Source organism: Trichechus manatus, unplaced genomic scaffold, assembly GCF_000243295.1.
Source record: "Trichechus manatus latirostris isolate Lorelei unplaced genomic scaffold, TriManLat1.0 scaffold00128, whole genome shotgun sequence".
NCBI lineage: Eukaryota > Metazoa > Chordata > Mammalia > Sirenia > Trichechidae > Trichechus > Trichechus manatus.
This window is the reverse complement of record NW_004444064.1, coordinates 5614713-5629463: the sequence shown is the minus strand read 5'-3', so window position 1 is coordinate 5629463 and position 14751 is coordinate 5614713. Positions and strand designations below refer to the sequence as shown.

Below are 14751 nucleotides of genomic sequence, written 5' to 3'. Positions count from 1 at the left end.
GAAGAACACCAAAGACACAAGGAAAGTACTCGCCCAAGAGACAGAATGGGCCACATAAACCAGAGACTTCATCAGCCTGAGACCAGAAGAACTAGATGGTGCCCAGCTACCACCAATGAACGTCCTGGGAACACAACAGAGGGTCCCTGATGGAGCAGTAGAACAATGGCATGCAGAACTCAAATACTAGTAAGACCAGACTTAATGGTCTGACTAAGACTGGAGGCACCCCGGAAAGCATGGCCCCTGGTCTCTCCATCACCCCAGAACTAAAACAATTTCTGAGGCCAACTCTTCAGACAGGGATTGGGCTGGACTGTGGGACATAAAGTGATACTCGTAAAGAATGTGCCTCTTAGACAAGTAGATATAAGAAACCAAAGGGGTAGCTTCTGTCCAGAGGTGAGAGGGGAAGGCAGAGAGAGTTAGGAGCTGGTTGAATGTTCGTGGGGAATCAGGGGCAGAGGGGAGGAGTGTGCTGTCGCAGAATGGGATGAGCAGTTGGGGTCTAATAACAATGTATGTTAAAAAAAAAAATTCTGTATGGGAGACCAACTTGAAGTGTAAACTTCATTTAATTACATCAATTAAAAAAAAAAAAGCAAGACTGAGGGGCACAACAGCCCAGGGACAAGGACTAGAAGGCAGGAGGGGACAGGAAAGCTGGTAATAGGGAACCCAGGGTCAAGAAGGGAGAGTGTTGACATGTAGGGTTGTTAACTAATGTCGTAAAACAATATCTGTACTGTTTAATGAGAAACTATTTGTTCTGTAAACCTTCATCAAAGTACAATAAAAAAAAACTATAAAAAATAAAAAATAAAAAAAAATTTACTGTCCTTTTTCTAAGTTCTTCATTTACCCTCTTACACAAGTTATTAAGGACAATCACACTGATTTATTTATACTATCACATACGGTAAGGAGCCCTGGTAATGCAACAGTTAAGTGCTGGGCTGCTAACTGAAAGGTTGGCGATTCAAATCCACCAGCCACTCCACCTGAGAAAAGACATGGTAATCTGCTCCTGTAAATATTACAGTGTAGGAAACTCTATGGGGCAGTTCTACTCTGTCGCATGGGGTGCTATGAGTCAAAACAGACTCAGTGGCACCTTACAACACCTAACAACAATATTCACAACAACTGTAAGGTAATTAGAGCAGTATTATTATCCCACTTTGCGGATGAGGAAATATAGCCCAGAAAAATCCACATTTTGGTAAGTGGGCCTAAAACCCAGATCCACTGCACAAAATTAATCTATTATGAACAGTGACTACGAACGAGTAACAAATTTAACAATGCCAATGTTTAAACAAATCCTTGCCTTCCAGCCTTCTCATTCTTTAAAAAAATGGAGGAGGGAGAGATAATTTGTGAAATCACAACTTTTCTTCAACCTATTAACCCGAAGAATGGAAAAGACAGGCACGGCCAAGGAAAGGTGTGAGGCAGGGCACAGGCTCACTGGGCAGATGCTGGGCGCCACACAACTCAGCAAGAAAAGTTCACCTGCCGTCTTCAACAAACTGCCGTATCAGTGGTTGCCTGGGGCTGACAACAGACAGAGGAGTTTACAAAGGGACCTGGAGGGGACTCTGGGGATACAATGGAACTGTCTCCTATGCTAATCGGGGTGCTGCTTATATGAATATACTCATTTGTCAACACTCACAGAACTGCAAAAAGGTGAAGAAAAAGGTAAAGGGTGAATTTTGCTGCATATACATTTTAAAAACAATCCTGATTTTAAAAGGAAGAAGATGTATCTGACAGCTAGCCCGCGGTCTCTGCTGTGCTGCCTATCCCCCACAGACTAGTCTCGGAATTTGGAATGCCAAGCCCCCAGCCTCTACACATTAATAAAACACCACCATAGTATGTAATTTTCCCACTAAAATTCATTAACGTGTAAGGAAAAATAAAAATGGCCACTTTTTCCTATACCTCATACCATACACAAAAGCAAAGTCAAAATGGATCAAAGACCTAAATATAAAACTAATAAAGATCATGGAAGGAAAAATAAGGACAATGCTAGGGGCCCTAATGCATGGCATAAATACAATACAAACCATAACGGTGCACAAACACCAGAAGATGAACTAGATAACGGGGAGCTCCCAAAAATTAAACACTAATGCTCATCAAAAGAGTGAAAAGAAAACCTACAGTCTGGGGAAGGATTTTTGGCTACAACATATCTGACAAGGGTCTAATCTATAAAATATTTCAATACCTCAACAACAAAAAATGAACATTTAAAAAATGGACAAAGGATATGAACAGACACTTCACCAAAGAAGACATTCAGGCGGCTAACAGACACATGAGGAAATGCTCTCAATCATTAGCCATTACAGAAATGAAAATCCAAACTACAATGAGATACCATCTCACCCTGACAATACTGGCATGAATCAAAAAAACAGAAAATAACAAATGTTGGAGAGGCTGCAGGGAGATTGGAACTCATATGCACTGCCAGTGGGAATGCAAAATGGTACAACCATTTTGGAAAACATTATGATGTTCCTTAAAAAGTTAGAAATACCATATGATCCAGCAATCCCACTCCTAGGAACATATCGAAGAAACAAGAGCCATCACACGAATAGACATATGCACATCCATGTTCATTGCAGCATTGTTCACAACAGCAAAAAGATGGAAACAACTTAAGTGCCCATCAAGAGATGAATGGATAAACAAACTATGGTACATACACACAATGAAGTACTACCCAACAATAAAACACAATGATGAATCCATGAAACATCTCACAACATAGATGTATCTGGAGGGCATTAAGCTGCGTGAAATAAGTCGATCACAAAAAGACAAATATTTTATGAGACCACTATCATAAAAACCCAAGAAAAGGTTTACACACAGAAAAAAACAATCTTTGATGGTTATGAGGGAGGGGAGGCGCAGGGAAGGGAAATCACTAACTAGATAGTAGACAAGTGTTAACTTTGGTGAAGAGAAAGACAACACCATATAGGGGGAGTCGGCACAATCTGACCAAGGCAAAGACATAGGAGCTTCCTACACACATTCAAACATCCTGAAGGATTGAGTTACCACAGCTGAGGGCTGGGGACCATGGTCTCGGGGGACATCCAGGAAAACTGGCATAACAGAGTTCATAAAGAAAATGGTCTACATTCTACTTTGGTGAGTAGCATCTGAGGTCTTAAAAGCTTGCAAGCAGCCATCTAAGAAACACCTACTGGTCCCATCCCGTCCAAAGCAAAGAACTGAAAAAAACCAAAGACACAACGAAAATAATAGTCCAAAGGACTAACAGACCACATGAACCACAGCCTCCACCAGCCTGAGCCCCAAACTGGATTGTGCCCGGCTGCCACCACCTACCATTCTGACAGGGATCACAATAGAGGGTCCCAAACAGAGCGGGAGAAAAATGTAGAATGAAATTTAAATTCACAAAAAATGACCAGACTTACTGGTCTGACAGAGACTGGAGGAACTTCTGAGACTACGGCTACCAGACACCTGCTAACTCAGAACTGAAGCCACTTCCAGAGTCTACCTTTCAGCCAAAGGTCAGACAGGCCATTAAAACAAAGAATAGCACACGTGAGGAACGTGCTTCTTAGTTCAATCAAGTACACGAGACCAAATGGGTAACACCCGCCCAAAAGCAAAGACAAGAAGGCATGAAAGGATGGGAAAACGGGACAAATGGACACAGGAAACCTGAGGTGGGAAGTGGGGGAGTGTTGACACATTGTGGGGATTGTCACAAATGTCACAAAACAATTTGTGTATAAATTTTTGAATGAGAAATGAATTTGCACTGTAGACTTCCACCTAAAGTACTATAAAATTTTAAAAAATAAAAAGCCCAACTTTCCAACCCTTAATAAGAGTGCCTGTGTAAACGACCGAAAGCAGAGAAGAATGAAGGCAAGTTGCGCTTGGTTGCTGGGCAACAGGCTGCCTCACCCACTCAGCTACATATCAGCCGGGCAACTCAGGCAACTCAAATCCACAGCTCAGGGAAACTACAGATCACACAGGCAGCAGGCCTTTGGGGTCACTTGCAAATAGCAGAAAACCCAATCATCAACTTTCCAAATGTCTTCCATGAAAACAAAAGACCTTAAAAATATTTTTTTAAGTTGAGAAATACAATTCTCCTCCAACTGAGGAGTATATAATGAAAGTATATAATGCTGTCCAAAACAGATTAAATTGCTGGGCTAAATCAGGACTGGCCCAAAGACTACCTGAATCTCAACATCCACCCCTCCCCTAACCCAAAAACAAGAATCACCAATCCTTACAGGATTATGAGAAAACTTCCCACACAGGATCTGCCTCATTCAGTAGATAAAGGATATTGCTATGAGGAAAAATAAAATTTTCCTTGTCTTTAATAGCAGAGAAATAAAACTGGAATGCCCCTTAGAAGTGAGGATGGAAACTTTTATTTAATAGTATTTTACTGTGTTTTATGTGAAAGTTTACACAGCATATTAGGTTTCCCATTAACAATCTTTATACAAATTATTTTGTGACACTGGTTGTAATGTTTACAATGTGTCAGCATTCTCATTATTTCCATCCTGTCTGCTGTTTCCATTGATCTCGCTTCCCTTCCCCTCCTTGCTATCTCATCTTTGCTTTTGGGTAACTGTTGACTGTTTAGTCTCATATAGTTAACTGTTTAAGGGAGCACAGCACAGGTGGTATTGTTTATTTTATATGCCAATCTATTATTTGGTCGAAAGAGGACCTGCAGAAATAGCTTCAATTCCAAGTTGAAAGGGTATCTTATGAGGAATTCTCAGGGGTTCTCTAGTCTCTATCGGTCCAGTAGGTCTGGTCTCCTTTAGGAAGTTGAGTTTTGTTCTACATTTTTCTCCCATTCTGTCCAGGGCCTTCTACTGTGTCCCCAGTCAGAAACGGTAGTGGTAGCCGGGCGCCATCTAGTTCTTCTGGTCTCAGTTTAGAAGAAGTTGGGGGAAACTTAGTCTTGCTTACTTTGGACACATCATCAGGAAAGAGCAAATCCTAGAAAAGGACATCATGTTTGGTAAAGCTGAGGTTCCAAGAAAATGAGGGAAACCCTCAGTGAGATGGACTCACACGAAAGCCACAAAAATGGGCTCAAATATATCAAAGATCACGAAGATGGTGGTGCGGGGCAATGTTTCCATTCTGTTATACGAAGGCTGCCATCAGTCGGAGCCAACTCAACAGCAACTAACAACAACGATCACCCTAAAAGTAGCACAGGATACAGCAGAGAGAAAAGATCTACGTAAAAAAGGTAACTCAGAGCGGGGAGGGGAAGTTTTTGCTTAGGAGGTATTGAGTTTATATTCAGGATGGTAAATAATTCGGAAAAGGAGAGCAATAATGGTGCACATATGAAGAACGTAATCAAAGTCGCTGAATTTTACATGTACAATTGTTGAACTGGCGAATGTTCTGGTTGTATATTTTTACCACAATTTAAAAAAAAAAAAAAGCCATAGGAATATATTTAACTAATTCATTGACTTTAGAACAAAGACACTAATTACAAGAATATCCCACCTCCCACTACACTAAGAAATTACTTAGTCCCTTGGCTTTACTCTTGAAAACAATTTTGATGGAATGTTATCATAACTCCGAGTGAAAAGTTTACTTTATAATCCCTTCAGAGAAATTTACTGAAGAGACAGTTTTGGTTTGGGATGTTACTGTTGTTGTTAGGTGCTGCTGAGTTGGTTCCAACTCACAGCGGCCCTATATACAACAGAACAAAACACTGCCCAGTCCTGCACCACCCTCACAATCTTTGCTATGTTTGAGCCCATTGTTGCGGCCACTTTGTCAATCCACCTCATTGAGGGTCCATCTCTTTTTTGCTGACCCTCTACTTTGTTGTTGTTGTTGTTAGGTGCCATGAATTGGTTTCAACTTAGTGACCCTCTGTACAACAGAACGAACACTGCCTGGTCCTACGCCATCCTCAGACATGTTGTTATGCTTGAGCCCATTGTTACAGCCACTGTGTCAATCCATCTCATTGAGGGTCTTCCTCTTTTTCGCTGACCCTCTACTTTACCAAGAATGATGTCCTTCTCCAGGGACAGGTCCCTCCTAATAAAAAGTCCAAAGTATGTGAGATGAAGTCTTGCCATCCTTGCTTCTAAGGAGTGGATTATCCTAACTTCTAAGGCTGTACTTCTTCCAAGACAGGCTTATTCGTTCTTCTGGCAGTTCATGGTGTATTCAGTATTCCTGGCCAACACCATAATTCAAAGGCATCAATTCTTCTTCAGTCTTCTTTGCTCATTGTCCAGCTTTCGCATGCATATGAGGCAATTGAAAACACCATGGCTTGGGTCAGGCACACCTTAGTACGCAAAGTGACATCTTTGCTTTTTAGCACTTTAACGAGGTCTTTGGCAACAGATTTGCTCAATTGCAATACATCATTTGATTTCTTGACTGCCACTTCCATGGACATTGATTGTGAATCCAAGTAAAATGAAATCCTTGATAACTTCAAACTTTTCCCCATTTATCATGATGTTGCTTACTGGTCCAGTTGTGAGGATTTTTGTTTTCTTTATGTTGAGGTACAATCCATACTGAAGGCTTTAGTCTTTGATCTTCAACAGTAAGTGCTTCAAGTCCTCTTCACTTCAAGCAAGCAAGGTTGTGTCATCTGCATATCACAGGCTGTTAATGAGTTCTCCTCCAATCCTGATGCTGCATTCTTCTTCCTATAGTCCAGTTTCTCAGATTATTTTCTCAGCATACAGACTGAATAAGTATGGTGAAAGGATACAACACTGATGAACACCTTTCCTGCTTTTAAACCATGCAGTATCCCCGTGATCTCTTTGAACGCCTACCTCTTGGTCTATGTACAGGTTCCGCATGAGCGCAATTAAGTGTTCTGGAATTCCCATTCTTCAAAGTGTTATCCATAATTTGTTATGATCCACACAGTCGAATGTCTTTGCATAGTCAATAAAACACAGGTAAACATCTTTCTGGTATCCTCTGCTTTCAGCCAGGAGCCATCTGACATCAGCAATGATTACCCTCGTTCCACATCCCTCTTCTGAATCTGGCTTGAGTTTCTGACAGTTCCCTGTTGATGTACTGTTGTAACCGCTTTTGAATGATCTTCAGTAAAATTTTACTTGTGTGTTATATTAATGATATTGTTCGATAATTTCCACATTCTGTTGGATCACCTTTCTTTGGAATGGGCACAAATATGGATCTCTTCCAGTCAGTCAGGTAGCTGTCTTCCAAATATCTTGGCATAGGCCAGTGAGTGCTATCAGGGCTGTATCTGTTTGTTGAAAACATCTCAACTGGTATTCTGTCAATTCCTGGAGCCTTGTTTTTCACCAACACCTTCAGTGCATCTTGGACTTCTTCCTTCAGTACCATCGGTTCTTGATCACGTGCTACCTCCTGAAATGGTTCAATGTCAACCAATTCTTTTTGATACAGTGACTGTGTGTATTCCTTCCATTTTCTTTTGATGGTTTCTGCGTCATTTAATATTTTCTCCATAAGCCAGCACAACTTGTACAAGGAAAGGTCATGGAAGCTCCATAGACACATCCAAACTCCCTGAGTGACTGAATTGTCGGGTGGAGGGCTTTGGGGACCATGGTCTCGGGGAACATCTAGCTCAACTGGCATAACACAGTTTTTAAAGACAATTTTCTACATTCCACCTTGGTGAGTAGCGTCTGGGGTCTTAAAAGCCTGTGAGCAGCCATCTCAGATACTCCACTGGTCTCACCCCTTCGGGAGCAAGGGAGAATGAAGAGAACAAGACACAAGGAAAAGATTAGTCCAAAGGACTAATGGACCACAGCTACCACAGCCTCCATCAGACTGAGTCCAGTACAGCTAGATAGTGTCCGGCTACCACCACTGACTGCTCTGACCAGGATCACAATAGAGGGTCGTGGACAGAGCTGGAAAAGGATGTAGAATAGAATTCTAACTCACAAAAAAAGACCAGATTTACTGCTCTGACAGACTGGAGAAACCCTAAGAGTATGGCCCTCGGACACCCTTTTAGCTCAGCGGTCATAAAACAAAACAGGACTAATGAGGCACAGCAGTCCAGGGACAAGGACTAGAAGGCAGGAGAGGACAGGAAAGCTGGTGATAGGGAACCCAAGGTTGAGAAGGGACAGTGTTGACATGTCATGGGGTTGTTAACCACTGTCATAGGGCAATATGTGTACTAACTGTTTAATGAGAAACTGTTCTGCAAACCTTTATCTAAGGTACAAAAAAAAAAAAAATTATCTATATGAGATCAAATTGACAACAGCAACTCAAAAGGTTTGATGGGAAGCCTAGAGGACAGTGAGTTGAAGATAATGGTGATAGAATAATTTGGAAAAGGACAGTGAGAACAGCAGCACAACTGGAAGAATGTAATCGATGTCACTGAATTGTACATGTAGAACCTTTCAAAATGGTGTAACTTTGGCTATGTATATTTTCACCAAAAAGAAGGTCCTCAAGGTGAAGAAGGGAGTGTTGACATGTCGCGGGGTTGTTAACCAATGTCATAAAACAATATGTGTACTGACTGTTTAATGAGAAACTATTTGTTCTGTAAACCTTCATCTAAAGTACACTAAAAAAATTTAGAAAAACAAAATTTTCCCCATAGCAACTCGAGGCTTGAATTTTCTCTTCAGCTCTTTCAGCATGAGAAATGCCAAGTGTGTTCTTCCCTTTTGGTTTTCTAACTCTAGGTCTCTGCACATGCCATTATAATACTTTACTTTGTCTTCTTGAGCTGCCCTTTGAAATATTCTGTTCAGCTCTTTTACACTTCATCGTTTCTTCCTTTTGCTTTAGCTACTCTACATTCAAAAGCAAGCTTCGGAGTCTTTTCTAACATCCATTTTGGTCTTTTCTTTCTTGCTTGTGTTTTTAATGATCTCTTGGTTTCTTCATGTATGATGTCCTTGCTGTCATTCCACAATTCATCTGGTCTTTGGTCATTAGTGCTCAATGCATTAAGTCTATTCTTGAGATGGTCTCTAAATTCATGTGGAATATACTCAAGGTCACACTTTCGCTCTTGGGGACTTGTTCTAATTTTCTTCAGTTTCAACTTGAACTTGCATATGAGCAATTAATGGTCTGTTCTGCGGTTGGCCCCAACCAATGATATTGAGCTTTTCCATCGTCTCCTTCCACAGATGTAGTCGATTTGATTCCTGTGTATTCCATCTGGCGAGGTCCACATGTACAGTCACTGTTTATGTTGGTGAAAAAGGTATTTGCAATGAAGAAGTTGTTGGTCTTGCAAAATTCTGTCACGCAATCTCCAACATTGTTTCCATCACTGAGGCCATATCTTCCAACTACTGAACCTTCTTTGTTTCCAACTTTAGCTTCCAATCACCAGTAATTATCAATGCATCCTGATGGCATATATGATCAATTTCAGACTGCAGAAGTTAGTAAAAACCTTCAATTTCTTCATCTTTGGCCTATTGGTTAGTGTGTAAATTTGAATGATAGTCACATTAACTGGTCTTCCTTGTAGGCGAATGGGTATTATCCTATCACTGACAGCACTGTACTTCAGGATAAATCTTGACATGTTCTTTTTGACGGTGAAAGCAACATCATTCCTTTTTCATTTGTCAATCCCGGCATAGTAGACCATATAATTGTCTGATTAAAAATGGCCAATACCAGTCCATTTCAGCTCACTAATGCGTAGGATACCGATGTTTATGTGTTCCATTCATTTTTCATGATTTCCAATTTTCCAAGGGTCATACTTGGTACATTCCACATTCCGATTATTAATGGTTGTTTGCAGCTGTTTCTGCTCATTTTGAGTCGTGCCACATCAGCAAATGAAGGTCCTGAAAGCTTGACTCCATCCATATCATTAAGGTCAACTCTACTTTGAAGAGGCAGCTCTTCCCCAGTCGTATTTTGAGTGCCTTCCAATCTGAGGGACTCATCTTCCAGTACTGTATCAGACAACGTTCCGCTGCTATTTGTAAGGTTTTCACTGGCCAATTTTTTCAGAAGTGATTGCAAGATCCTTCTTCCTATCCCTCCTCTGTCTGGAAGCTCCGCTGGAACCTGTCCACCATGGATGACCCTGCTGGTATTTGAAATACCAGTAGCATAGCTTCGAGCATCACAGCAACATGCAAGCACCATAGTATGACAAACTGACAGATGAGTATAGCTTAAGCTTTGCTTCAGGCTTTTCCTTTAGCTGACCAGGCATTAGTAAAAGGAGGATGATTCCAGATAAGTAATTAAACTTACAGTTTTATATGGACTTCTGTCTATGTACATAACTGAACAGAACATGCAAGCTCATACTGTATTTCCTTTAGATCAGTCCTTCATAATCACCGATACTTATCAGAATCACCTGGAGAGATTTTCCAAAATACCTCTGCCAGACCTACTGAATCAGATTCTCCAGGGTGAAGAAGTCCAGCAGTACAGACATTTGAAAATGTTCCCAAGTGATGTTTAAGCAAACACACACCTGATTGGTAAGCACTGTTCTAGAACACATATGTAGCAATCACCACATTTGAAAAGAATCACTTACTTGTTACAATCCCAGCCAAAGCAAAAACAAACTGGTTCTCATCAGAATCAAGCTCCTTGACATCCCCATCGAGGGACTTCACAAAACTCTCCATTGTCTGACCAGTGATGTTGAAAAACTTCAGGGCTTTATCCTGGAAATTTGGAAATGAAAGTATCATACCCTTTCACAGATACAGTATAAAAATATTTTGTAAATACAGGATACAGAAGATGATTATAGAAGTGTTATTTTAAAATCCGTTTCTTCATTTAAAGTTTCCACTGAAAAGATCAGAGAAAAGAAGTTTGGGGCAAGGAGGAGCAAGAAAAATTACGCTAAAAACTGATGAGAAAGAGTAAAAGAAAATTCACATTCATACACATACGAATGAAATAGGATAAATTTACACAATGATGGAAGTACTGGGATGAATTCACCCAAAAATACAACAGAAATACAGTAGAAAAATACATTGTCTGCCTGTTCCTTCTATGCATTAAACCAGAGATTTTCAAACCTTTACTGGAATTTTTTTCCAAAGAAAACTAACTGAAAACTCAACATGTAAAAAGGTAACCACAGTAAGCAGGTTGCTATGGCAGTTTAAATCTTCATTACGTGGCACCAATGTTCCCAAGCTTGCAGGGCCTTTGAAGCACTTCCCTGTGGGTGCTGGAGTTCTGAAGAATCATTTAAAAACCAATGATTTCCAAATGAGCACCAGGGAACTTTCCGGGGTGACAGAAATGTCCTACACTGGGTCGTCGTGACGACTGCACAAGTCTAGAAATCCGCCAGGAACAAGTGCACTGTACTCTTACACTGGAGTACGCAAACCACACCTCAGTAAACCTGTTTAAAACGTGAATGCATTTAGTCCCTTCCATCTAAAGGCAAATGCAATTTTTATTTCCATAAGCCAGCTGTTATCTAACAAATGTATCACTCTTCTCCCGCCAACCATCCTCCTCTCAACTTTTACTTCCCTGCATGATCGCACCGTTTTCCCAGAGTTGAACCTGTCTTCCTTGGCGCCTCCTTTCCTCTTGCCTACCACCTCCAACCTGCTGCCCTTACAGAGCCTAGATCCCACCTGCCTGCCTCACTGGAAGGGCCTCTTAGTTAGTCTCCCCACTACCAACACCATCCTCACCTCGCTGCCGGGGTAATCTTCCTAACATTCAGCTCTGGCCCTATTGCTCCTTTACTGACACTCCCTAAGGAATCCAGTCCTGCCACCTACAGAAGAACACCATCAACCTGGCATTTAGATCTTCCACAGGCACAGTCCAATGCACCTTTTAAGCCTTGCCTCCCCACTATTTTGCTCCGTAAACCCTTCACTCTGTGTCAACTGCCCTACTTACTGTGCTTAAAACAAACATTAGACTCCTCACCCTATGCCCATCGTCTGCCATTTCGACCTATTAAAGTTAATCAAGGCCCATTTCAAACCCTCCTTCTCTGTGAAGTTCCCCAATACATATATGTACTAATTAACATATATAAACATATGTTAAATAACATATAAAACCAAAAAAATCCACTGCCATAGGTCGATTCCAGCTCATAGCCACTCTATATGGCACAGCAGAACGGTCCCATAGCGTTTCCAAGGACCACCTGGCGGATTCAAACTGCTGACCTTTTGGTTAGCAGCCAAGCTCTTAACCACTGGGCCACCAGGGCTCCAAATAACATACAGGTTCAATAAATTAAGTATGAACCATGAGATAATATAAAAGCACTTTAAACCTTGTTAAACGCGTATAAATGTCCAGTAGTAATCTTGAAGTGGTAGTAACTTACATCCACAAATACCGTGCAGGTCCTTCGAGGGAGAGGCCTTACTTCATTCATCTTTACATACCCCCAGAGCACCAGGTTACGATGAACTACACACTGTAGGTGGGCAATAACTATTTGATGAATGGATGCACGTAAGTTAACAGAAAGAAAGGGCTTAGTCTGTAAGGGCTGTGTCAGTGACATAAGTTACGTAAACGTGATCAACAATACGCAGATGAGCCCGTGCGTCATACTTACTCCTCCCAGGATGGCTTTGACAACCTCTTCGCTGCTGGAGACCCCCCACAGGAGGGTGCAAGCTGCCGCCCCCATTTCTGTGCAGTACTCAGCCTGCTGCAGCAGCTGCTGCTTTGCCTCGTTCAGCTGTTGTCGAAGAGACAGTTTCTCCTGAAATCAAAACAAAATAAAACCAGGAAAATGGATAAGAGCATTCAACCTTACAACATCTCTGTTACATTGCCTCTTTCACAAAGGCATTTTTAAAAGAAAAAAATGCAGGCAGAATTACAGAAAAGGGTTGGCAAATCAAAGCTATTCCCTAGGGAGCCATAATCCACATTTAAAAAAAAAAGAACTGCAGAGGCAAAGATAAGACTTTAAAAAAGAACATACGACTGCACCGCAGTTATAAATACCCTGGAGCTTTGACTTCACCTGCTTTAAGTAAAATGAAAACATGTGGCTGCTCACGTCCCAAGTGGTATGCCCAGAACCAGCGCCACCTGTGACAGTGAATGAACGGACAGTCTAACACAGCAGTCTTCCCACAGGGCCCCGGTTCTAGGAAAGGCCCGCGGCTTCGAGTGGCCACTTCATGGTAAAACACCTTGTGCCAGAGGCAGACACCAAACAGAGCGCTGGGGTATGCCGTAAGATCAGAGGGAAGAGCTTACTGCAGAAAGACTCATTCTTCACAAACATACCGTTCAATCCTCGTGAGGTGCTTGTGAACAGCTAACCGAGGGAAGAATACCATCATAAGGGCAGGCAGGGAAAACGGGCCAGAGGCAGGAGGGGTGAGAAGAAAGGGGCTCCTAGGAGCCCGCCATGGCAAGCCTTGCCCCAGCGTAAGAAGACAGAGGCCAGCAGAGGTTTCTGACTCTACCCACCAGCAGCTTCTGAGAAACCACGCCCCATAACCAGAACTGGGTAAGTCTCAGTCTGAGCTCTTTTAACAGTTAACCTCCCCTCTGGGTAGCACCTCTGAACACACAGCTACTCCTAAAGAAGGCAAATCAGATTTACCCTCAGGTGGGACTTAGGTGATGGGGGACTCAGGTGCTGCCCTCCCCAACCTCCATTGCCAGCTTCACTATTTCGTGTTTCCTAAAATTCCCTTAAAAAGTGATAGCATTTCTTAACAAGAAATAAACTTAGAAATGTAAACCAATAGCCAAACCAAATCTATTGCCATCAAGTCAATTCTGACTCACAGCAACCTACAGGACAGAGCAGAACTGCCCCATAGGGTTTCTAAGGCTGTAATCTTTACAGAAGCAAACTGCCACATCTTTCTCCTGTGGAGAGGCTGGTGGGTTCCAACCGCCTACCTTTCAGCTAGCAACTGACTGCTTAACCACTGCACCACCTGGGCTCCCCAGAAATATAAAAACCTAGGTAAATTCATTCATAGCAAAGTATAATTAGTTAAATACTCCCCACAGGTAAAGTGTACTAGTTGTTTTAGGTTCTTCTTTTGGAGAGGTGGGTACAGAGCAACCAGAGTGGAAGGGCTTTCTACCTAGGGGAGAAAAGGGAGCACTGGGGCCACAAATCAAACTTTGGTGACCTCCTAACTTGGCCTAGGACAGCCCATTCATATTGACCTTGGGATGATGCATTTTGTATGCAAAGCTTCACACACATTCATACATATATGCACACTGATTTTAGGAGAAAAACTGTCATTGGGCCTAGGACACATGTTAGCACTGCTTTATATGATGTATACTCCGAGTTTGTTTAACGTCTGACTTCATCATACAAGCAGTTTGGACTCTGAGATCCGTCATTCAAGGTGGATGTAACTGAGCACACTCAAGTTCCCCACGCAAAGAGCTGCACCACAGGCTTCCCTTTCGTAATGCACGCTTCCTTCACAATCATGGCAGTCTGCATCCCCATGGTCTGGTAATGGTGGGGCTTCTGCAAGACCATGAAAGAACTGCTGGAAACGGCTGGGCAGGACCAACCTCCCCATGTCAGATATGGTGGGTGCAGGCAGATATGCCCTACACAGGGCTGCACAGAGCATAATAAGTGATGTCGAAAAAGCTTAAAGTTAAAATAACAATTTGAGAATTCAAAAGAAAGTAAGAAAAAATTCCATTCACAATAAC

The 14751-nt window shown here is 41.9% G+C and overlaps 1 protein-coding gene across 1 annotated transcript in view; it reads right to left on the bottom strand.

The window, feature by feature from the left end:
• The window catches only part of HSF2BP (heat shock transcription factor 2 binding protein), a 169767-nt gene that overhangs the window by 114728 nt on the left and 40288 nt on the right, over positions 1–14751 (bottom strand). The window contains exons 5-6 of the mRNA XM_004384865.2: positions 12650–12799; positions 10622–10754 (exon numbers count right to left, since the gene is read on the bottom strand). Coding sequence (XP_004384922.1) covers positions 10622–10754; positions 12650–12799 — 283 coding nt within the window. The remainder of the gene's footprint in view (positions 1–10621; positions 10755–12649; positions 12800–14751) is intronic.